Source organism: Taudactylus pleione, unplaced genomic scaffold (genome assembly GCF_031769625.1).
Source record: "Taudactylus pleione unplaced genomic scaffold, aTauple2 ptg000313l, whole genome shotgun sequence".
In the NCBI taxonomy this organism is placed as follows: domain Eukaryota; kingdom Metazoa; phylum Chordata; class Amphibia; order Anura; family Myobatrachidae; genus Taudactylus; species Taudactylus pleione.
In genome coordinates this window covers 4,849,861-4,876,341 of record NW_028284714.1, presented here as the reverse complement: position 1 = coordinate 4,876,341, position 26,481 = coordinate 4,849,861, and the positions used below count along the sequence as shown (strand labels likewise).

Genomic DNA, 26,481 nt, shown 5'->3' with positions numbered 1-26,481 from the left:
CAGCGGCTAACACCATCTTCGGATGGCGTTAGCTGCAGGGGCCAATATCAATATGCTAATAAATCTGGCAGTATGGCAACCCCCCAAAAAAAACCTACGGGGGATGCGGCTGCCTGCAGTCCCTCATTAATACATCCAAGGGAAACTTAATATTTGAGGTGTACCCTGAAAAACGGATGTTTTCAGGAATTATACCTCAAATAGGCAAAGATAAATGGGCCCCCAAATGCTTAGTACATCTACCCCATAGAGACAGTTATTAGCTATATGTTCAGCTGCAATGATCTCTCTTGTTTTAATCACATCCTCTGTATGATTTATCCCTGTCCTTGTTGTGGGGGGAATTTAAGTTTAGTCATGCTAATATCAGATTGCAGACAATTGTAACCCTTTATTGTCCCAGATATACATTCATAATGGCAGGATGATTACTGGAAGACATGTATACTCTATGTATGTACAAAGTTATTTAATGTAGGTCATCCTTCCTTGACAATAATCCACCAGAACACAACCTCTTTATTACCCCCATAACACAAATGAACTCATCCTATTTTTCCATTGCAAATATCTCCCCTGCACAGCATGTTTTTTTTAACCCCTTCACAGTTTTATTTAATCCATACCTGAATTATCAGTGGGTACAAAAATCACTGCCCACTATGGAAATCATTTGCTCCCTTTCATTTTTGCTTACAGCCTCACTTATTTCATCCCACTCAATGTATCAAGGTTTTGTTTTGTAATTGAAAAACCTTTCACCTCTCTTGTTTTAAATGTTCTGAATTATTTACCTTTATGTCTTTCTTCCCCTAAAAAAAGTATCTGTTAGTGGTTTTTTTGCCTTTACCACATGTAGTCACTTAAATAATTCAGTGTTTGACTCAATTTTGCAGTTACATAAAATGCAATTGCCTCCTCCGGAACGTTGTCGTCTGATAAATGGCCAATCCTCCTGAATGATTCTTTTTTAACGTTGTATTGGTTTTCTACATCTTCACTTCCTGACCCTTAATGACATGACCTTCCCATCTCCTGTATTCAGTCCTCTGCTACTTTTGCACAATCAGTGGTTGTTCCTTCACAGTTGTTGGCTCCACCCCTGAGTATCTTAGCACCACCTTCGCGGGGCAAAGTTCCAGTGAATGCTTCTTCTTGTGTTCTTTTAAGACTCAGAACCTCTGCTTGAAGCTGTGCTCTTCCCTCTTGTTCCTGCACAACAGTAATTTAAATGGTTATTTAGTGGTACCACCAGGTCAGTTATAAAAGTTTAAATATTATACAGAATGTTTTCATAACCACTGTTCATTTCTTCACCTATAACACTTAGACTCCAAACTAACAGTGCCTGCTTTCAATTTTATGATTTACCTTTTCTTTCTTTCTTTCCTTCCACTTTACTTATTTTCACTCTGTTTTGTGCTTGTATTTTCATTCAGTTTACCTTCTTAGTTCTGTTCTGTACAATATGTCTAGTTTTCTATTAGCATATTATTTTTCCTTTTTCTTAAACCACTTTCTTTACATCACAAATATGTCTGTATAGTAGTACCTATATTGGCACCAAGCTATGTAACTACCCAGCTGGGTAACCAGAAAACAAAAATACACACTATGATCAGTGCATATGCTAATATATTATTGGGGAGATTCAATTAGTCTTGAGGTTCTTTACGGAAGCTTGCGTGCCAATATAGCGCATGTTATCCGGGAAGGTCTTCCTCCAATAATTAACAGCAATATGCGCAGCCGCACATCATGCTAGGGTTTTTGCGCTTAATTGAATGTCCTCCTAATTATAGTAATCAGGTTGATGAAAGATGATGAGTATACAATCAAAATACGTTAATATATATATATACACAAAATGCAGTAACATACTGTTTGTTATAAGCAAATGCACATATACCATACATAGAAAACATGCGCATATTTAACATAAGATACCTTAGACATCAGTAGTTCAATAATTAGTGAGAGCTATAAAATATGTGCATGTTTCATTTGGATATAAAGTATATATTTAATATCTGTATTCAACTTTGATGTACTATACTATATTAATATTGTAAGCTGAATAACTGTGTCTGAAAGTCATTATCTTTTCATGTTCATAGTTGAATGTGAAAAAATCTGAAAAGCTTAAAGGGGTTCCAAGATTACAGGACCTCTGTGATTTTGGCAAGTTTGCTGCTAAATGTAAAGCAGCAATCAGTTATAAGCCTGGCTTTCCCTTGTAACCAATTCAGCCACAAAATGTAAGAGAAAAAGATATACAAATGGATGCCAAACACTCTGCTTATATATTCGTAACTTGATGCTGCTCCCTTATGAGGGGTAGTCTGCCCCTCTATTGGGTGTATGGAAAAACAAAAGGAAAAGGCAGGGAGCGCACACAAGTTATGAAAACAATTCCCAATAGTCATGTCTCCACTGATACATACAGTAAAGTAGTGAATAAACAATTCAATTAAGCCAATGGTAAATATATAAACATTGTTTAATTATAAATGCATAAAATAGTTATGGGATATCATCATAGTCCCCTGATATCACAAAATCGGGCAAACATATAAGCTTCTATGTAGAAAAAAAAGGGGGGGGGGGATGTTAAAATATAAAAATGAAAAAATAAAAATGAAATAGTTATAAAAAATTGAATGTCTCTCAATACAGTAATTTGGAAACAAAGGTAAAAAAGCTCTTCTCCAGCACAGTACATGTTGTCCATATATCCTTTGTTCAAAATCCACTGTATTGTGTCCAATAGATCTTTAAAACAAACATATAGTTACTAGTTTGTGCTAAATGCACCAATAAGTATTTTTCCTCCTCAATCGGAATAGTCTGCTCCAGAGGTTTAAAACCATCCAGTATTGGTCCTTAATTTGTTTGGGAAGCAGGTATAAAGTATATGATTTTAAATTGCTGCATTAACCATACACGGACCTTGGTATGTTTTAAACCCACGGCAGTGTCTGCTCCTTATCATGCCGTCTAAATTCAGTATTGCTCTGGTGAGGGAGCCGCAGCTCTGAAAAGTAGCTGTCCCTGCGAGCCCTACCACTCCTACTTTCTCTGCTAAGTAGTAGTGACAAAAGTTTACACTGCTGGGTTCCTCCCTGAAGTGGTACTGTGCATGCGTCCATACTAGTGTAGGGTGACAGCAGTCCACTTCAGTGCAGCAGGGCAAGCAGGAGGTATCTGGATATCTCCTGCACTGCCAATATAATGTACAGCTCAGAAACAGAAAAATGAATGATAAATAGGCTCCTAGAGGAGAAATTTATCAAAGTGCCATTTTCAGGTGTTTTCACCTGCAGTTTGTGAACTCTGTGATTTAATAAGGCAAAATTGTATGTTAAAATGCATATATGAATTTGCAAGGTCTCAAACCATGTTTGAGTTTGGAGATCTTTTTGGAATACAGGGGGTAATTACGCTGCAAAGCCACACACACACACACACACACACACACACACACACACACACACACACACACACACACACACACACACACACACACACACACACACACACACACACACACACACACACACACACACACACACACACACACACACACACACACAAGCAGCTTTTCAATTCCGTCCTAAGCTAATATGTTAATGCAGCAGGAGGGGTCAAGCCTCCTGCATGCATTAATGATCTGAGCTGCGTCCTATTCCTTACATTTCCGAGCCCAGCCTACTCAGATTTGGCCCTGTCTTCTAGAAGAAGGTTCCAAAAATAAATAAATAAATTATTCATACCTCCTAGCTGCTCTGGATTGAGCAGGACAGTCCTGATTTCAGTTTGCATGAGGTCCCAATTTGCGGTAGGTATTTCCCCTGCTGCATGCAACAGAGGTAGGTTCTTCCAGTGTAAATTGTGTTTCTAGCACTTAGCAAGTCCACTTGGGCATGGTCACATCCAGCAAGGATGTGGCCACACACTACAACGCCCCCAGTGTGTATACCTCCCAACATGACCCTATCCAGGAGGGACACAATGCTCTGGTCCTGGACTTCCCTGGTAATTTATGATTGGTGGAGGCTCCACAGGTGTGGCTGCAGTACAGTTCAAAATTAAATTAGGGGAGTCGCACCAACCGCCAGTGAGTCCCAGCCAGTGATGTTTGGCAGCATTTGAAATGACAGTTGGTGTGGCTCCCCTATTTGAATTTTGAACTGCGCTGCAGCCCCACCTCTTACCAGGGAAGTCCAGGGCCAGAGCATTGTGTCCCTCCTGGAGAGGGTCGTGTTGGGAAGTATGAGTGTGTAGCAACCATGCAAAGGTTTCTTGATTCTAAATGCCACCATGTTTGGAGGCACAAATTACTAAAATAAATTAAAATAATCAATAGAACATATCACATGGTAGGATCTAACATATTGCAATAGTGAGACAGTAAGGGGGAGATGTATCAAGCCTTGGAGAGAGATATAAAGTGCATACGTTGCCCAAAGCCACCAATCAGCTTCTAACTGTCACTTATGTAGCACAGTCTGTGAAATGACAGTAAAACTGATTGGTTGCTTTGGGCAACGTATGCACTTTATCTCTCTCTAAGGCTTGATACATCTCCCCTTATACAGACGTGGACACATTTTTTGGAACACTTACAGCTATTGAAACAATGCTTTATTCCTCCTGAAAAGTGATGAAAGTAAAAGCTATTGTCTCATGTATACAGATATGTCCATATACATCTATCCTCCCTGCACTACAAGTCACGCTACACATAACGCGTAAGTGTCGTGTGTCTCAGTAGCACTGATCGTCTTTTCGTGTGACTTTTTACTGTTTTAATATTCGCACAGCTGAATAAGATGCACGAGAAAGGTAAAAAGTTGCAAGAAAAGATGATCAGCGCTACCAAATCACACCACGGCATAGCGTGACTAGAAGAGCTGTTTAACGCGCAAGAAGACTAGATGTATGTGGACCCATCTGTACCTGCATGCCTTTGGTATGTACAGATATGTCCACATACATCTTACCTCTGTGCGCTACAAGTCTTATTAAACATAAAGAGTAAGCGCTGTGCAACTCAGTAGCGCTGAGCATCTTTTCGTGCAACTATTTACCTTCAAATGCATCATTTGCAAAGCGATGTGAATAGGATGCAGCTTCTGTTGATTAAAATTATATGCAGCATGCCTATATTCTGTGTGCGTCTTCGGGTGTATCTGCATATGAAATGCTACGTTACAGTGTCAGTAGCTGTGACACTGTAACGTAGTGTTTTGCATGCAGATACACCCGAAGACGCACACAGCATATAGGCATGCCGCATATCATATTAATCAGCAGAAGCCAGTTGTGCGTCCTATTCGCTGAGTCAAGCCACAACATGGCGCAAATAGAAGTGCTGTTTAATGCGCAAGAAAGTAAGATTTATATGGACACATCTGTATGACATAAAATAAAGCAAAGAAACTGTGAAAAGAGATAAATGATTGCATAAAGATTTTCTAAAATGGCCTAAAATACCCACTAGAAAAGATAATAAATAATTGGATTACAGCTATATTTTAAGCTAATTGCTTTCTTGATTTAGAATGACACGTCTTCAATCTTCTAATCAGTCATTCAGCCTATTTAAATGGAGAAAAGTCGTCACTCTGATCTTTAGGATCATCGTGTGAACCATACTGAACATTGATTAGAGAAAGCAAAGGAGAGAGTTTTCTGAGTAAATTAGAAATAAAAGCCTGGTAAAGATAAAGGCTAGTATAAAACCATCTCCAAGCAGCTTTAGGCTCCAGTTGCAATTATTATTAAGAAGTTTGAAGTCAATGGGACTATAGTCAACCTCCCTGGGTGTGGCTGAAACAGGAAAATCGACCCCAGATTAAACATAATAGTGAGAATTATAGAAAAAGAGCCAAGGAAAACTTCCAAAGAGATAAGCTGAACTCCAAGTTCAAGGTACATCAGTGTTTGATCACTATACAACGCTTTTTGAACGATACTGGAAGAATGCTCAGGAGAACTCCACTTTGAGCAAATTCCAGTCTGGCTTTTTATTTTACTTTTTTCTAGGAGTGGGCGGGTTCGGATTTCTGAAATCCGAACCCCTCGAGCCACCCCGATCCGAGGCCGATCCGAGTCAGGCTCGACTTTTCCCGCCTGACTCGGATCTGAAATCGAGGCAAAACGTCATCATCCCGCCCTCCGGGTCTCGCGGCTTTTGGATCCTATATAAGGTACCCACGTCGGCGCCATTTTCTCACTCAGCTGTGGACAGTGAAGAGGGAGGGTGGGAGTTAGGGCTGGCTGGGCTGTGTAGTGTAGTGCAGTGTAGTGTTGTGCTGTGCTGCTGTTGTCCATAGGGGCTGTGTCCACTCCTTCAAAGTCCATAGGGGCTGGCTGGACTGTGTTGTGCAGTCAGTTGTCCATAGGGGCTGTGTCCACTCCAAAGTCCTGTGCAGTGTCCCAGTCCTAAAGGGGTGCTGTAGTGTTGTCCAGGGGGTGCTCTGTCCATTAGGGGTGCTCCCCCCAAGTGCAAAAAAATATATATTTTCTTTCTGTGTTTGTGAATTGTGTGCACTGTGGCTGCACGTGCATCAACAAAGGAGCAGCGCTAAGCGTGCGCCTGTGTCCCATAAGTAAAGGGCCGGCTGGCTTGACCATTAAAGGGTGCTGTAACCCCCAAAGGGCACTCCAAACAAAATAAAAAAATATTTTCAGTGTTTGTGAATTGTGTACACTGTGGCTGCACGTGCATCAACAAAGGAGCAGCGCCAAGCGTGCGCCTGTGTCCCATAAGTAAAGGGCCGGCTGGCTTGACCGTTAAAGGGTGCTGTAACCCCCAAAGGGCACTCCAAACAAAATAAAAAAATATTTTCAGTGTTTGTGAATTGTGTGCACTGTGGCTGCACGTGCATCAACAAAGGAGCAGCACCAAGCATGCGCCTGTGTCCCATAAGTAAAGGGCCGGCTGGCTCATTTCTTAAAGCGTGGTGTAACCCACAAAGTGCACTAGTCTCCAACAAAAATAAAAAAATATTTTCTGTGTTTGTGTGCGCCTTAGCCGCACGTATATATCAAATCAATATAACATAAATGGAGGACCAAACTTTCTCCGATAAAAATAAAATAGGGAAAGATCAAGAACCACTTCCTCCTAGTGATGAAGCTGCTGCCACTAGTCATGACATAGACGATAACATGCCATCAACGTCGTCTGCCAAGGCCGATGCCCAATGTCATAGTAGAGGGCACTTACAATCCCAAATGACAAAGTTCAGGAAAATTACTTTAAAAAAAACATTTAAATCATCTGAAGAGAAACGTAAACTTGCCAATATGCCATTTACGACACGGAGTGGCAAGGAATGGCTAAGGTCTTTCCCTATGTTCATGACTAGTGGTTCAGCTTCACATGACGATGGAAGCCCTCCTCCCACTAAAAAAATCAAACGAGCTATGCTGGCAAAAGCACAGCGAAGAACTGTGCGTTCTAAGAAGATATCACAAATCTCCAAGGAGAGTCCAAGTGTGGTGGCGGTTGCGATGCCTGACCTTCCCAGCACTGGACGGGAAGAGGTGGCTCTTTCCACCATATGCACGCCCCCTGCAAGTGCTGAAAGGAGCACCCACAGTCCACTTGCTGATATGCAAATTGAAGATGTCACTGTTGAAGTACAACAGGATGAGGATATTGGTGTAGCTGGCATTGAGGAGGAAGTTGGCGAGGAGGATTCTGATGGTGATGTGGTTTGTTTAAATCAGGCTCCGGGGGAGACAGTTGTTGTCCGTGGGATGAAAAAGCCCATCACGGTCATGCCTGGGCAGAAGACCAAACATTCCACCTCTTTGGTCTGGCAATATTTCTATCCAAATCCGGACAACAACTGTCTTGCCATATGTACCATATGTAAAGGTGAAATAAGTAGGGGTAGGGACGTTAACCACCTAGGAACATCCTCCCTTATACGTCACCTGCAGCGCATTCATAAAAAGTTACTGTCAATTTCAGAAACTTTGGGTAAGACCGTAAGCAGTCCAGGGACACCTAAATCCCTTTTTCCTGTTTTATCCAAGGAATCGGTGGATGAGGAGGATGAGGACGACATCTCGCCTCCGTAGAGCCAGTTTGTGCAGGGACAGATTAATTGCCAGCTTGTTTTGTGGGGGCCCAGACGAACCAATCATTTCAGCCACAGTCATGTGGCAGACCCTGGCGCTGAAATGATTGGTTTGTTAAAGTGTGCATGTCCTATTTATACAACCATACGGGTGGGTGGCAGGGCCCAAGGACAATTACATCTTGCACCTCTTTTTTTTTCTTTGCATTATGTACTGTTTGGGGCCTAGTTTTTCAAACTGCCATCCTGTCTGCCACTGCAGTGTCACTCCTAGATGGGCCATGTGTTTGTGCCGCCCACTCGTGTCGCTTAGCATAGTAATCCAGGTACCTCGGTGCAACCTTTTGGCCATAAAAACACTATTGTGAGGTGTGAGGTGTTCAGAATAGACTGGAAATGAGAGGAAATGAAGGTTATTGAGGTTAATAATAGCAAAGGAGCATAAAAACCCACAAATTCTGTGATTTTAGCTGTTTTTATGCTTTTTTTCAAAAAAATACAGATCCAAAACACAAAACCCAGAACCCAAAACACGGAAGGGTGGTTTTGGAAAAAACCAATCGAGATCCAAAACACGAAGAAAGATCCAGATCCAAAACCAAAACACAAAACACGAAAAGTGGCCGGTGCACACCCCTAGTTTTTTACAAATACTTACAGTATTTACGGGCCACAATTCTTCATGTGAGAATGTACTTTAGACAGAATAGTCAAAACTGAATCAGATCTATGTTCACAGATGAAAAAGCATTAAAAGAAAAAAGCACCATACCTACTGTGAAATCTGGATGAGGCTTGGTTATGTTTTGGGGCTTCTTAGATGCGTCTGGCACAGGGTGCCTTGAAACTGTGCAGGGCACAATGAAATCTCAAGACTATCAAGGAATTCTGGAGTAAAACATACTGCCCAGTGTCAGAAAGCTCTGTCATAGTCCTAGGTCATGGGACCTTCAACAGAATAATAACCCAAAATGCACAGCTAAAATATCCCAAGAATGGATAAGAACAAAAACATTGGACTATTCTGAAGTGTCCCTCTATGAGCCCTGATCTGAATCCTATTGCATATCTATGGAAAGAGCTGAAACATGCAGTCTGGAGAAGGCATCAATAAAGCCTGAGACAGCTGGAGCAGTTTGCTCAGGAAGAGTGGGCCAAACCCACCTGTTGACAGGTGCAGAAGTCTTCATTGACAGCTACAAAAATCGCTTGATTGTAGTCTAGAGGATGTGCAAAAAATGTAAGGTTAAGAGGCCCATCATTATTTGTCCATGTTGAATCAAAAATCAAATGCAAAGTGCGATTTCTATTACATATGGAATAAACAATGGATGCCAATTACTTTTGTAACCTTCAAGCTATTTCAGTGAAAACTATAGGTTTTCCTTCTTTTCGTGGATGGGTACCAACAGATTTGTCCATGTCTGTACGATATACCATATCTTAGTGCCAAATGCCCAGATTAACATTCTGTCAATTCACTTGGGTATAGGGACTTTACCCGAAAATGCTTCTTTCATTAACAAATGTTTGAATCTATGTATTCTTCTGTTAGTAATCAAAATATGTTCTACTAATATTCGCTGGGTAACTTGTAGTTGTGCCCGGTGCTGCTGCTTTTTTATGCTATCTGTCCTCCACCATCTTTTCTTCTTTCCACCTGTCTTTCTCTATAAATTGTCTATCCCATCTCTGGCTCTTCCCATCCCCCCATACCTCCCCCAGAAGCATATTTCACAGAGTGATCCCACCGTTTGTGGAGTAGGCTGGGTGCTGTGGTTTCCTTTGTATGTGGAGATCAGTCCCGATTTGTTTTCCGTCTGATTCTGCTGCGTTCTTCTATAGGCTCACACCTCTCTCTAGCTGGGTAGGACAGTCTCTGGGTTAGTGCCAGAGGACACCAATGTCACCAGTGGGCGGTCTATTGACATGCTGTATAAGTGGCAGCTGTTGGGAACACCCAAGGTAGCCGCGGAAGTATATAGCATACAGGGCCTGGTAACTCAGGAAAGATTGTGCTTGTTGCCTGGCCTGCTGCTCCTAACTTCCACTCAGTACCTCCTGCGTGTGCAGCGCTGTCATTGTTAACCTCAACTTGGTCCTGCTCTGGGCACAGTGGGGGAGAGAGGTAACTGCACTGGAAAATGAGGCTTGGTCAGAGGTGGCAGATACTGAAGAAGGAAAGTCCAGCTCAGATAGAGATCAATACCCTAATAAGCCTTCCTGCCAGACTCGGATTAGCTTCCTTAGGGGTGCAATGTATATCTGTATTGTCCTCTGTTACTGTTTACTGATTGACACTGTGGGGAGAGGAGAGGTAGCGCATGCACTGGCCATGCAAATTAGAGCTCAGCAGGGTATTCCAAGAGGTGGCAAGGGCACGGGTAGTCATCATTTGGGGTGGGCCTTGAGGTGCAAAGTTCTGCATAACCCTGGGCTGTGCATGCCAGTAAAAACTGAGAGTGTGAGGAAAGGAAGGCGGGAATCACATCAGTTCTCCTTGCGCTTGCGCTGAACGGACACTACAACCCTTTAGATAATAAATCCATGGCAATTTTTCTTACGGTGATCAGCATGCAGAGTTGGTCATAAAATGGCCAAAAATAACTCTTGAAAAGAAAACAAGACGATAGAAACTCCGGTTTATCCACTGATATGCAACCGGCTCCACATAGTTAGCACATGCATATGATTTATGACAAGTCATCATAAGCGTACATCTTCTAACAGGCGTATATCAGTATTTACTGTACTCAGGCTGTGTTTATATGCCCCATCTCTCCCCTGTTCCACATCTGCAGTTGTAAAGAGGTGCAAGAGACGGATACAAAGTACAGCTACTGTACACTGGTACAAATGTGTGCATTCTATTTGTGGGCATCAGGCCCAGAGTGTCCAGGAACACTGATTTTATAAAAAAGTTTAAAATATTTCCACAATGCTACAAAAAGAAACAGCAAGATCTTATGTTGCTACAGTACTAAAATACATAGTTTAATTGCTGTCATTAATGAAATTTTTGATATGAAATAATTCAACTTAAGAAAAAGATTTAAATTCTGGTCATGGTTAATATTAACAGTAGAAGTAATGCAAGTAGATTGGCTACACTAAAACAACCGAATGGTTTGGCTGCCAACCAGCAACATTAGTTTTCTAATGACATTTGGTTTCACAAAAAAACTAGGTGCTAGAAAGTTCCTGAGGTGATTTGATTTCCTGTAAACCACATTCACTTTATCTGGTGAACAATTAATAAAAAATCTTGTTTTAAAAGTCCATGATGTTTAACAACAATGTATTTAATTTTACCTGAACGCTTGTAAAATTTGGGTGCAAATTTCAATGAAATGAGAATTATATATCTACCTGTGAGTAACCATAATTTTATTCTGACAAAACTATGCTTTATCCTTTTTAAGAGATTTTATTTTATCCAGAGTTTTCTCAAAAAAGTCCAGTGGATAATCCCTATCTAGGATGGCACTATACATAATATAGTATTGTTCTAAAAGGTCTTTGTCTGATGAACAATTGCACGTAACCATAATTTATATTATAATGTCTAGGCTTCTTGTACAATGGTTGCTATAATAATATAAGTAATTAATAGTGTTCACAATTACTTCCCACTGGGGAGTAATCCTAGTCGGTTCTTTCTGCTTCTCCCTACCTGCTCCCTTGATCCCATTCCCTCCTACCACTTCCGTGCGTTCTCTTGTCTCTAACCACCTTCTCATCCTTTCCCACTCCTCTGGCATTTTTCCCTCTTCCTTCAAACATTCCCTCGAGTCCCCCACCCTCAAAAAAACCTCTCTTGAACTCACCTCTCTGTCAAACTACCTTCCAATCTCTCTCCTTCCCTTTACCTCTAAAATTCAAGAGGCTCATCTACATCCAACTCTCCACCTTCCACTCTAAATCCCAGGTTCACTTCTTGGTCCTCATCCTTCTTGACCTATGCAGCTTTAGACACAGTCGACCAACTACCACTTCTCCACTCTTTTCACTTATATGACCTCAGTGACAAGGAGGGATATGTATCAAAACCTGGAGAGAGATAAAGTGGAGAGAGATAAGGTGCCAACCAAATCAGAGTCCAACTGACATTTTACAGGCTGTGTTTGAAAAAATGTCAGTTAGGAGCTGATTGGTTGGTACTTTATCTCTCTCCAAGCTTAGATACATCTCCCTCACAGTCCTTTCTTGGTTTTCCTCCTAGTTCTCTAACTGATCCTTCTCTGTCACAACATGCACCCCCTGCTCCCCATAGGCATCCTTCAAGGCTCAGTCCTAATTGCTTTTAACTTTTCTCACTTTACATATCCTCACTTGGTGAACTTATCAGCAATTTTGGTCTTCAATTACATCTTTATGCTGATGACATACATATCTACCTGTACTCCCCCCTGGCCTCTCCACTCCTGTCTAGCATTTCTAACTGTCTATAATCTAACTGTCCTTGGATGTCTCAATTCTTTTTTAAGCTTAATATGTCCAAGACTGAGCTCATTGTCTTCCGTTCTTCTCATATCTCCACCCCTCACCATCTCTACCTTGCCGTCCTCAACACCATCATCTCAAGTCTGCGGCCTAAGCGTCACCCTCAATTTCACTCCTCACATGTAGTCATCGATCAGCTCCTATTGGTTTCATCTCCAGAACTTTGCCATAATCCGCCCAATCCTCTCCCCCGACGTTGCCCAAATGCTTGAATATTCCATCACCATCTCTCTTCTCAACTATTGCAACCTTCTCTCTGGTCTTCTCCTCGTCCTGTAATCTGTAAACACTCTGTAATCCCTGACAAAGCCTCCCAGACCAGGTGAAACGTGTTGGAGAGAGGAAGAAATCGATGGCACTGAAAGTCACGAAGAGCCTACAAATGACTAAGTAAGAAGATTGCCGGTAAACACATCCTTGCTCTTCACCTGTAGAACAAGGACATCACCTGTAGAACAAGGACATCAGTAAACTGGACCCTATGAGGAATTGGAATGGTTTAAAGTGGCATAAGCGATAACAGGGTGAGTAAACTTGACATAAGTTTAGCTCTATCAGCAGGTCCATCTTTTAAGTGTACAAGGATGTAAGATACACAAAACTATTACCAGAAGTACCTATGATTGTCTTTATTGTGACTCTTTCAAGAACATAAATTCAAGAAAGCTATCTATCATGTTCAACTATTTGTCATATGCTGTATTGTTCAAGTTTTGTCGTGTTATATACAGCTAATGGCAGTTTAGTTTTTATGAAGCGACGAATATATTCATGTTTTTATTTTGTTTACCGTTTGAATTTTTGATCTGTACATCTCTGTGAAAATTTGCAGTACTTCATAAATAAGTGCTGATTCCAGACATCCAGTTAATTAATAATAGGACAGTGAAACTCGTAAGTGAAAGGAAGAGTAACAGAATTAGGCCCCTTATTTATCTATATGCAATGATAATAATAATGCAAGCCACACATCCAGTCCCTTACAGCCACTACAGACATAGATCTGCTTAGCTACAATGGTTTTAAATGGACCATTACAACTAGCTTTATATAGATAGAATTACCATGCTTCTTGTGCAGGATCTAATAGCTGCATGTGTTAGATGTCGGTCTGCTATGTATGAGGTTTAGAGTTCAAGTACTGGGTATGGCATGCTAAGAAACTTGGGTTTTAAATACAGGGGAAATGTTACTGAAGGTGCCTGCCTGCCCCGTGCTCCAATACATCAGTAGAACATCAGCCATCGTAGAGATAATCAGAGACTTCTCTGTCTCAGAAAAAAATCCATCTGTCCACTAGAATGCACCTGCCTTTTACACCAGCAAATAGATTTCTCTCACTGACTAGAACAGAGTTTTAACAATTGGGTTCTTCTAGGCCAATTTAATAAAATAAAAATAGGTTTGGATGATTGGCGCTACTATCCTTATGTGGTCTTATAAATGAACCGAAAGAAGGTGCAGCCTGGAATAATCGGAACTTTCAACAGAGATCCGGATAAAGATAGTTTTTTGTATAGAAGTAGTTCGGCGCTCCCAAGGATCAGTATTATTTTGGTGAAAAAAAGGGAATAAAAAAAAATATAGTGTAAATCTGTGATAAAAACCAAAAAAAAGTATATAGACATATACTCACCCTTTATAGGTGAGATCAGTACAATGGACACAAATCAACACCGTGGTCCTACGGTGGTTGCAATAGCAACGATGAATCGATCTGGATGGGTCTCAAATCCTGACAGTAGTCGTTATGTGAAGAAAATAAAACATGCCTCCATAGTGCAAATCGGTTGTCATCAAGTCAGAATAATAGTAAATAATATCCTGCTCACCTTATTCCAATTGCATAAGCGCCTTTGACATTCATTTTAAATCCCGATGTCCGTCGGTAATGAAAAAATATATATCTCTTAAAAATTATTTTATTTAACTTCCATTAAAATAATTTCATATATGGCCATACAAAAAAAGAAAATCAATAAAAATATAAAATATAATATAATTACAAATTATAAAATAACCATAAATAGTGCCAAACCGTAATGTAAAAAATGTGAAAAAGGCACCAATAGCATCAATGCGTTTCACAGACCCTGTGTCTGCTTCCTCAGGCTGACAACTTGGAAATGAACCTTCCAGCCCTTAAATAGGGGACTGAGGTTCAGACAAATGATGATTGATATATGGTTAATTAACTTAAAATATACATCAAAATACATAGAAAAAAACAATAAGACATACTGCATATCAAAGAACAACATATAAGTGTTTTAAACAATGTTTAAAATGAATCCCAAAAGTTCATAAGAAAATGGGAGGAGCTGAGCCAGCAAATTAGATAAATAACAGCAGAGAGAGCAATCAGCATGGTAAGATTCATGCATAGACACATACGAAGATAACTGCATGGATAGCCCTCCTGATTGTGTGAAACTGAACCAGTTTTAAACACTCCGATCAGCACTGTGGTCTGTAAACCATCAGCACGATCGGTAGCCATGGAGACAATAGACGGGTGAGCTCATACATATGTAAAAGAACGCGCCCAGCAATCCCATAGGTGGAGCGGTTGTCCTGGATACCGGGCAAACACACCCCACACACAAACTAAACCTCATGAAAAATATATCCAAGAAATATATATCTATATGGATCAACCTCCTAGTTATAGAACACTGAAGCCATTGTTAAAAAGCACTCCGATCATCGCTGTGGTATGTAAACCCTTAGCGTGGTCGGTAACCATGGAAATAATAGACAAATTAACTCATAAATGTATGAAGACGTGCCCAGCACTCTAATGGGTGGAGCGCTTGTCCTGAATACTAGGTAGCCACATCTAACCAACATAATAATAATAATAATAATAAAAAAAAAAAAAAAAAAGAACTCCAGAAAGCCTGTCAATAGATTATTAGTATAGCATCTTTAGTTACTATATTGCTATCGTTGTGTAGATATTAGATATCATAACTACCCCACCTATAGTAATCGTATAGAAAAAAATATGATAAAAAAAAAAAAATATATATATATATATATATATATATATATACACACACACACATATATATATATATATATATATATATATAATATATATTTTAAGCGCTCTGGTCTATAAGCCATCAGCGCAATCAGTATCCATAGAAACAATAAACAGGTGACTTCATGTGTATATAAAACACCCAATATTCCAATCAGAAAAATGTGAGCTTAGAGACTATGAAGCCACACCACACATTGTGATCCAAACGCCATAGACTTATCAGAAGGAAATATCCTAATTAAATGTCACTTATGTGAATAATCTAAATAAATGATAGTACAATAATAATACTAATACATAAGGGATTCGAATACGTGTGACATAAATGTGAAATATAAATTACGTGAATATAATAATATAATTAATATGTAATTACACTATATAATTATATAATACAGTGTCTTAAAATAATTGTACTAAACCCTACCTGTACATATAATTCTATATGCATATAACATGTATAATAACTATGTGAATACAAGAAAAAAGAAAAAAGAAAACAAATTGGAAAAATAATGGAAAAGAAAAACCATGAAAAACATAAAATGCATGAAAAAATTGTGTAATACAAAATGCAATAATGGTCCCACATAGATCAAATCAATATAGCATAATGAGGAGCCGAAAAAATAATCACATGATTTATCCATGGAATACAAGGCAAAAACTAAAAGCCAGTATGAATGCAGTATTCCTTACAGAAAGGCGGCCAAATCAATATCTATGTTTAAGCCCATTGGGAAAAGGGTCTTCAAATTATGAATCCAATAAGTTTCTTTTTTGGCGAGTTGGTTTGCTCTATCACCCCCTCTTATTCCTAAATGGACACGATCAATACCAATAACTCTAAGTCCAGCTGGATTACTTGAATGTTTCTCTAAAAAATGTTTGGAAACACTATGAGTGAGAAATCCTTTTTTAATATTCAGTATATGTTCCCGAATCCTATTCTTTGAAGGTCTTACTGTTTTCCCGATGTACTGTAAATGGCATGGACACTCCAACAGATATATCACGTAGTCACTGTTACAGTTGATATTTTGCTTTATTGAAAACTCCTGTTTCTTCACAATAGAGGTGAATGATGTGACCTTCTGTCCATACTTGCAAGAAATGCATGAAGTACATGGAAAAAATCCTTTCTGTTGTATATTAAGCGAATTTTTGGATTTCTTGCCTAATGAAACTGGTACAGTGGAGCCAACATATTCTTGATATTTGGTGCCTTTCTAAAAATCACTTTTGGTTTCTTTGGAAGGTGTGTACCCAAAATAGGATCGCAACATAGTATAGGCCAGTGTTTTTCAATAATGGTTTTAATAGCATTTGATTGATCATTAAAACACGTGATGAAGGGTAAAATAATGTCATTATGGCTTTTGTCAGTAATATTCTTCTTTAACAATTCATCTTGGTTAAATGTTCCATATTCAGTATAACATTTTTCCAAAAGGGGAGCTGAATAACCTCTTTCTTTAAACCTCTGTGTTAAAAAAGTGGCCTGTTCTTTATAAACATCAAGATCTGTGCAATTTTTCCTAAAACGCCTAAATTGACCTTTAGGGATGTTGCGAATCCACTGGGGATTATGACAGCTTGAAGGCATAAGATAGTTGTTTGAATCCGCTGGTTTAAAATGAGTTTTAGTTTTAAAAGAATCCTGGTCTTGATATATATCTAAATCTAAAAATGTAATTCTTTATGTACTCATAATGGATTCAAATTTCAGATTAAGATCATTGGTATTAAGATAGATTAAAAATTGAGTCAGCGTGTCTTCATCCCCCTTCCAAATAAAAATTATTTCATCAATATATCTTCAACATAGGACCAGGTTTGCACCAAAAGGTCTTGTTCCAAATGCGGTTATACTCCCAATATCTATTTTGATGTATATTTTAAGTTAATTAACCATATGTCAATCATCATTTGTCTGAACCTCAGTCCCCTATTTAAGAGCTGGAAGGTTCATTTCCAAGTTGTCAGCCTGAGGAAGCAGACACAGGGTCTGTGAAACGCGTTGCTGCTATTGGTGCCTTCTTCACATTTTTTATATTATGGGTTGGCACTATTTATGGTTATTTTATAATTTGTAATTATATTATATTTTATATTTTTATTCATTTTCTTTATTTGTATGGCCATATATGAAATTATTTTAATGGAAGTTAAATAAAATAATTTTTAAGAGATATATATGTTTTCATTACCGATGGACATCGGGATTTAAAATGAATGTCTAAGGCGCTTATGCAATTGGAATAAGGTGAGCAGGATATTATTTACTATTATTCTGACTTGATGAGAACCGATTTGCACTATGGAGGCATGTTTTATTTTCTTTACATAACGACTACTGTCAGGATTTGAGATCCATCCAGATCGATTCATCGTTCCTATTGCAACCACCGTAGGACAACGGTGTTGATTTGTGTCCATTGTACTGATCTCATCTATAAAGGGTGAGTATATGTCTATATACTTTCTTTTTTGTTTTTTTATCACAGATTTACACTATATTTTTTTCCATTCTCTTTTTTCCCCCAAAATAACACTGATCCTTGGGAGCGCCGGAATACTTCTATACAAAAAACAATTTAATAAAATGCAAACATTGTTGTTTTAGCTGGTGAAAGGGCTTTTCTACCATTATGGCCTGTACAACAAAGGTTTACTGCTGGAGATAACAATGTTACTGCGGATAGTAAAGCCCACCATTAGTTGATTTGCAAGCTTTTGCCTATTGAACAAGTATTGTGGCAGTACATGTACCAATGCAATTTATTTTCTGTTATCACCATTTCAGAATGGCAAGAACAGATGAAAATCTATACTAATATAATAACAACATTGTGTCTGTCGGTTTCTTCCAAGTTGGCGCAAAAACTACTGAACCAATTTTCATAAAATCATTTTGAAGTGGAAACTACTAGACATAACCTGCACTTTGTTTGATCTCGATCTGTCAAGTTAAAGCTGAGCAATAAAAAACTACATTTATGGACAACATCAGTGCAAGAGATAGGTGTGGCACCATGCGCGTGGTCGGTAAGGGGAGAAATACTTTAGGCCCGCATTCACATGACTAGGATAGGAAACATAGCATTCTGTGCACAGGGCACACAGTGACATTGGTGAGAGTGATGGGTGAAGGCACTGCTGCCACCAGTCTGTATAGCACTGCTGGTCACGTGGACTACTCCCACGACATGGCCCCTATGCAAAGCAATACAACAATAACAGCTCAAAATAAATAAAAAAAATGTTGGCAGGAGCGATTTCATTGTGGGCAAAGCCACAGACAACAGCTAGTTAAAAAAAAAAAATCCTTTAGTTTTTAAATAAAACAATTTTGAAGTCCTTTTTTTTTAAATTTTAAAACTATTTTTTATCTATTTTTTTTACTACTGTAACCAAACCTTGCTAATTTTCCTGTGCACCATTATGGCTTGGGAGGGAAAATTAACAAGGTTACTGGTCGTGAAGTGCATTCTTATTTTTTTTGTATCACAAACATTTTCCTTTACTAGAATCATTATTTCACTCATTTTGTGTTTATGTCTGATTTTTCCCCTCACCCTTCTAAGGTCTTCCTGCAGTTTCTTCAGCTTCATTTCCAGCTCTGTGACTTTGTCATTGAGATTTCTGTAAGAAGATGGATGTGTATTAATGTAGAGGAAGTCACAGCGAGTTCTGATTGTGTCAGATATAACAGCCCTGAGAAATAGTCATCTGCCTCTTACCCAGATGTTGCTGGGATCGAGCTGTGAGCTCCTAAATCATTTTTAAAGGCTGGCACCTGTTCTGTAAAAACACAAAGTATAAAAACAAAATAAAAATAAATCTCTTTATTACATTTTTTAACTGATAAACATGTCCTTGCAAATCATTTGTTTTCTGAGACGTCTAAAGGTGCACATACACCGGGCGATTTTTCACACAATATGGCCGTTTTCGACTGATCGTAATGACCAATCGTGTGAAAAGTAGAGTTTTCATACACGATTACGATGCGTGTCCCCGGCGTCGTGTATCAGCATCGTAGATCAGATGGTTTTGCAGAAGGATTTCGACCGAACAGTACGATGTGACACATCTTAATATATCGGATCGTATAGTCGTTTGTACAATCGTACCTTTTCTACATACAAATCGTACAGAATGTCAAGGGAAGATATTCAAGGGAATCGTATGCGAGATCGGATCGGATACAAATTGCCCCGTGTATGGGGGCCTTAAAACAGCTTTTAATGTATCAATATGAATGTGTCGTAAGCCTGAAATATACATTATATGACAAATGCATTGTGTAATTTTAACTAATGTATATGGGCTAATGCACCCCCCTACTGTAAAATAAAAGACTATTAGATGTGTGACCATATGCGCATTACTCTGGAAGCCAGATCTAGCAGATTCAAAATAAAAATGAGAAATTTAAAAAAAAATTAAAAAGTGTTAAATAAATAAAAAAAAAAAGGCAAGTTGTAGGCCAAACAAATTAAAGTATTTTAACTTACCATTGTGTTTACTTATGTTTAGTACCCAGCCCACACAAAACAATAACTATCCAATTTCTCCAACTTACAAGTCAGCAGCATTTAATTCAGGTTTAGATCCCCTAATTTATCTCAAAGTAGTGAGAGTACCCCATGTCACACATCCTTTTTTGTGCTATGGAATCTACATAGCAGCAGTCTGCTAATTAGGCTGTTACCAATGCTGCTTGCCAGAAAATTAAGACTTGCCTAAGGTAATGGATGCCCAAAACTCTACATTCACTGGGGGGGATTTAATTGTTTGCAACGCCCATAGCTCTTGTCTAAAGTGACTGGAAGTTATTCAATTGGGGTTGGGTACGGGAACCTGGCAGACACAATGCCGACGGTCAGAATACCGACAACAGGACCTCGACGGATTTCTGTAAGTATTTTAACCCAAATCTTAACCCTTACCCTAACCCACCCCTCTCGCAGCCTGACCCTAACCCACCCCTCCGGCAGCCTGACCTTAACCCACCCTCCCGCAACCTGACCCTTACTGTCAGAATTTGTTGGGATTGTGACCGTCAGAATTTCGCTGTCGGTATTGTGACAGTCGGCATTCTGCAAGTCAGGATCCTGGCTACATCCCATTCAATTTTTTTCACTTGTCGTGTATTTCGAATCGCACCCTTCAGAAATCCGCTTTTTGACGACTTAACTGCAAAGCACCAGGCTTTTGGGCACTTTAACTGTCACTTTAGATGGGAGAAGCCATTTTATACAGCTAATCCCCTGCATTTTGGGTGCAACATCCACGATAAGTGATGAGAGCCCAAAAACATTTGAATAGGTCCCACCTTTTTAGCCGAAGCTGAGGCCATGATAAAACAAGTGTATTCCCACCATTGACTTCTATGAATGTTGTCATCAGAAGAACCAGTAAATGTCGCAGTGAAGTTATCTGCCAAGCGCTTTGTTTTACTGGAAATGTCCACTTGTTAGTAAATACCATCCTTAGGATCCAACATGGGTGATAACAAAGGAGAATTACTTGCATGGAGAAACACTGAAATGTGTGTTTGCTGGTGTTGATCTTTGTCATCTGTAGTATTTCAACCCTCCAGGAGGGCACTTTAGTTTAGTAATAGGAAGCTTAATGTTCAGTTTATTCATTTTATGTGTAAACTGCTTGATGTCATTCATAAAAATGACATCACAAATGATGTCACTGATGACATAATTTCAAACGTGACCTCAAAGACATCATTCAACACACCCTATGATATCAATGAGAAAATTAGCAATCACCTTGATTGCACTAATAAAATATTATTCAGTCAAGAATAGTCTAGCCTAAGTAGCTACTTGACTGTGTGCTTACAATAGCAAATCACATTAGCAATTGGCTTCCTGCCCGTGTTGTGCAGAGGTTGCTAGGTAAAAATGCAAAAAGCGACAACTAGAACATCTCTTATTGGTCCCTGTAAATCCAAAGAACCACATGGCCATTATGCAACAGTGTCTGCATTAGCGGACACCATGATTTTGAGGTGATCCACAACATGGGGGACCCAAATACAAGTGTCAGTGCTTTCCTAGTTGCAAGCCCCTGTAATAAATCAGGCAGGTGCCAAGGAATCCAAAAGAGGAGGCAAATTTACACCCTCTGGGGTAAACATGTAATGGGCAAGGGGTCTGTCTCTAAGACCCCAGTCCAATACACAAGCAAATACAGAAATAAGAAAAATATTCCCAAACCCATTTAAAACCAAATTATTTTATTATTACTGAGATGTCAATTCACTTTATACTACAAAACACACAGACGAAGGGAAAGTACAAGGGAAGTTTTTGGAATTTATTGCCAATCTGTTTTTTTTTCTGGAGCTACTCTAATTATTTGTAGCTAGTTTAAATGTAGCACCCATTATTATCTACTATTCTCTCATTTGCTCCTTTTTTCATCAATTTGTATTTGGCAAAATATAAAGACACAATTTTCCAGATACTTCAACAATATTTTCTATTATCTCAGATTTGTAACCAGGATGTGTTTGATCTGGCTGGCCATGTCAGAGTAATTGGATGAACCTGTCCTCTTTGATAATACATTTTAGATTCAATATTGTTTTGGATTGGACTCACTTTGTCATATTATTCTACATTTTTGCTATATTAAAGACTTTTCACCAATTGTGCATTATGAGAAGTATGTCATATTCATAAATGCTTTGGATCATCTGAAATAACACAGATGACATGAGATGCAATGTTCAAATTCACCCTCCATGCAGGAATTGTATTAGCAACTGGTTACCTTTTGCACAAGTGATCTAGTGATCCCTAAGGCTAACATTTTTCCCACAGCCAGCCCATTCCCACAGCTAGCCCTGGCTAGTCTATTGTCCTAATTTGAGGAATCTACTGTGCATATACATGTTTATACCAGTACAAGCTCTACTAGGCTACTTAAAACCAAAAAAAGAATGTTACAGACTTTGATCCAGTTGCACACCTGTAACATTACAGTTTAATTACGAATAACAGTTTTCACCATCCTCAGCCAGGTAAGTTATTACTTTGTAGCCTAGGTTGACCTTCACATCCTCTAATGTCAGTTTATACAATCATAGTTCACTGCAATTTAATCAATATCTAATTATTGTATTATCTAATTTCCTGTTCACAAGTTTGCTATTTAATGGGCTAATTCACTACATTCAATTCTTCATATTTATTATATTAGTATACAGTTATATTTAGTGTCGGTTTTTTTCTGTCTCCTGCCTGTAATCTCTGATTCTCCAATGTTGGACTAACTTTAATCAAGTTATATTAGATAATTATTTGCCTCTATAGGCTTGGCTGGTGATTATTCCATGGCAATCCTTTTATCTAGAACTTTGTTTATCATACTGGTTGTTGCAGATATCTTCAAAATATTTCTATATTATTTATTATATGTAATGTGTATGTTCACTTAGCAGTCCTGCAAAACATATAAATTAAGCCAAGTATAAAATTAAGGTATCATATAATATGAGCATCAGACTTGTATAGATATAATTTGTATAGGGAGGAGATGAGATCTTGTGGCACCAATGGTTACATAAAAACACTATGACAAAAAAAAAAAAAAAAAGACTATGAGACATCTATTCCTCTTTTTAAAACACATCCTTGAAGAAGTATTTGATGAAACGCTTTGGAGTATGGTGAAGAACAGACCACTATAATAAGGCGATGTTGCTGTCAGGAACTCATATCCCGTAAGGGGTAAAAGACAGCAAAGGGACATCTACTACCTTATGTGGCTTGAACTACATGGCTTGTGTGTCCAATGTAAGGATATTTTATAAAGAATATTTTATAAATATTTTTATAAATAAGTTGGAAGACGTTATTAAGCGGCTGTTTGGCCATCTTTCCGGGTGCCTCTGGTATGAGGGCTTCATCGTAGAATACCAGAAAGTGAAGAATCCTTTCTACCAACTTTGAATAATTACATGGCGAGAATTCACATCAAATAGAATATTGCAATAATTTTACAATTAAATAAAGGGACTGTGAAAATAGAGGCGCACTTTGGGAAACTTGTAAATGAGAGATACATGTGTGTGTGTGTGTGGGGGGAGAGGGAGGGGAGGAGAGAGAGAGGGAGGGGGGAGGAGAAAGAGGGGAGAAGAGAGAGAGGGAGGAGAGGGGGAGGAGAGAGGGAGGAGAGGGGAGGAGAGAGAGAGGGAGAGAGAGAAAGAGGGAGGGGGAGATAGAGAGGGGGAGGAGAGGGGGGAGAGAGAGGGGAGGAGGGACAGAGAGAGAGAGGGTGGGAGGGACAGAGAGAAAGAAAGAGGGGGATATAGAGGGGGAAGGAGAGAGAGGGGAGGAGTGGAAGGGGGGGATAGAGAGGGTGAGGAGAGAGAGAGAGGGAGAGATCGAGAGAGGTCACTGGTCGGAGCAGCCCCTGTTGGAAGGAGGATGCTGGCTGCTCCACAACTTGACCCGGGCCCGCCCTGCACTGGAGGCAGGCATTGCACCCTTACAGCCTCCCCCTCTCCTACTTGGAGCCTGCCAAACATTAAATGAGATTTCGGTGCGAGGATGGGTTGCTGCTTATCCCGTGAATGGGCTAGGTCTGTTCCAGTGATTAGTGAAATTTAGATCAATAGGTAGAAGTAAAGCCTAACTTCTACCTAAAGGATGATCTGTATTTGCATTATTTGAAAACTTTTCTCCTTATTTCTATTTAATTATCCAACTTACCTTCTTTAGACATTGCTTCCAGTATGCTGTTACAGGCCAGAGTGAGATCGGAAATACTCTGCCATTCCTCTTCAAGAGACTGGGGAGCCGGTGAAAGTGCTGGGAAAGGAGAAACAACTAGTAAAAGAACAACTAACATGTTATGTATAAGTAGGAAAGCTCTCTATTACTAGGGGAGGCCAATAATAGCACAAACTGGATTGACATTAATAAAATGATAAGGCTGCAACTTGATAAGATGCAACTAGAGCGGTTTCTCTCTTTAAAGTAAACTAACATTGTGACTGACTTTAAGTGGTTGTTTGTGATACAGACAAATTTGTATTTACTTTCTATACTACATTAGGGCATATCATTCCCTAATGCACTGAGCAAGTACAAGACTATGCTGCCATCGTGGCACATTAAACTGAGATCTGAGAACACAAAATTTTACAGTTATCTTTATTGATTAAGAAAGCAGAAGCTAGGCCAGTCTGTAAATATTTTGCTTATTACACAACATGGCCAAAAGTATGATGATACCAGAACATCGCACCCATATGTGCTTGTAGAACATTTCTTTCCAAAACCATGGGTATGAAGTTGGTTCTCCCTAGCTGCTATGTCAGCCATATTCTGGGAAGGCTTTAAACTAGATTTTGGAACATGGTTGCAGAGATTTGCATCCAATCAGCCTCAAGAGCATTAGTGAAGTTGAGAACTAATGTAGGATGACCAGGTCTGGGCCCATGCCTTTGTGCAGGGGGGCATTGTCATACTGAAACAGGCACTGGTCTTCCCCAAACTGTTGCCACAATGCTGGAAGCACACAATTCTCTAGAACAGCGGTGGCCAAGCTGTGGCTCTTAAGCCACATGAAGCTCTTCCATTGTCCTGATGCGGCTCCCCTGACTGACACTGACTGCTGGAGTGACACATGGGGAGGCTGCTGTTCTGACACATGATGGGCTGCTGGAGTGACATATAGAGGGGCTGGAGTGACACATGGGGGGGTCTGGATTGTATTATGTGAATCTGTTGTGGACGTAGCTTTTTCAGTGTATTATTTGTGGATGTGGCTTTTTCAGTGTATTTTATGTGGATCTGGCTTGTTTCAGTGTATTTTATGTGTGTATGTTTATTTCAATGTTTTTTATATTGTTCTGGCTTTTTCTTTCCCTTTAATAGTTACCTTCACGGTGATTGTGCACATGCGCTTTTACATGCTCCTCCGAAAATCATACCAGGGGTGTGGCCTAGCTGGCACAAGGCCACAACCCTTTATGTGTGCGCCTTCGGAGCACACATAATCTCGGCTCTTTCACATACCTACAGATATTTTTGGTCTCTTTGACGCTGACTGGTTGGCCACCCCTGCTCTAGAATGACATTATATACAGTACTGTAGCTTTTAGATTTCTTTTTATTTGAACAAAGGGGCCCAGGCCATACAGTGAAAGCTGCCCAAACCATTATTCTGCCGCCACCAATCATTACAGCTGGCATACTGCATTCGAGCAGAAACCATTTTCCTTTCCTGGAATATGCTAAACCCAGATTCAAACTGCCAGATAGTGAGTCATTACTTTAGAGAATATGTTCCAGAGTCCAATGACGGTGTGCATGTGGAGCCAGAGGCAGTTTGACTCTCGGTACTGAGTGTTGCAACCAAGGATAGACTATTTTTATGCGCTACTAGCTTCTACACTTGATAATCCAATTCTGTGAGCATGTGTGGCCTAATACTTTGGGGCAGAAGGCTGTATCTCCTAGGCAATTCCACTTCACAATAACAGCACTTAGAATAGACTGGGACAGTTCTAGCAGGGAGAAACTAGAGGACCTGATTTGTTGGAAAAGTGGCATTCTATGACATAGCTCCTTTGTAATTCACTGAGCTTTTCAGTACCACCGATCCTACTACTAATGTATGACTATGGAGAATGCATGGATGTAAGCACCTAATAAATGACAATAGGGCTAGTTCTCCATCTCCACTTATCACAGTAATAGAAATTCTCTTGTTGCATTTATATACTATCAAATCCTCACTGAGATTTTTGAGTTTCGCTTCACCTGACCGGTGTGACAGAATCTGTGCAGGAGT

At 39.5% G+C, this 26,481-nt stretch overlaps 1 protein-coding gene across 6 annotated transcripts in view; it reads right to left on the bottom strand.

Annotated features, from left to right (window-relative positions):
* Window positions 1-376: 376 nt before the first annotated feature.
* The window catches only part of SIPA1 (signal-induced proliferation-associated 1), a 108,769-nt gene continuing 82,664 nt past the window's right edge, over window positions 377-26,481 (bottom strand). For 5 of the 6 annotated variants that reach the window (XM_088442526.1, XM_088442530.1, XM_088442529.1 and 2 more), the window contains exons 12-15: window positions 24,393-24,491; window positions 19,392-19,452; window positions 19,227-19,293; window positions 377-1,212 (exon numbers count right to left, since the gene is read on the bottom strand). In XM_088442526.1, coding sequence (XP_088298652.1) covers window positions 1,042-1,212; window positions 19,227-19,293; window positions 19,392-19,452; window positions 24,393-24,491 — 398 coding nt within the window. In that variant the 3' untranslated portion in view covers window positions 377-1,041. The remainder of the gene's footprint in view (window positions 1,213-19,226; window positions 19,294-19,391; window positions 19,453-24,392; window positions 24,492-26,481) is intronic. The other variant, XM_088442532.1, reaches the window with a different exon arrangement.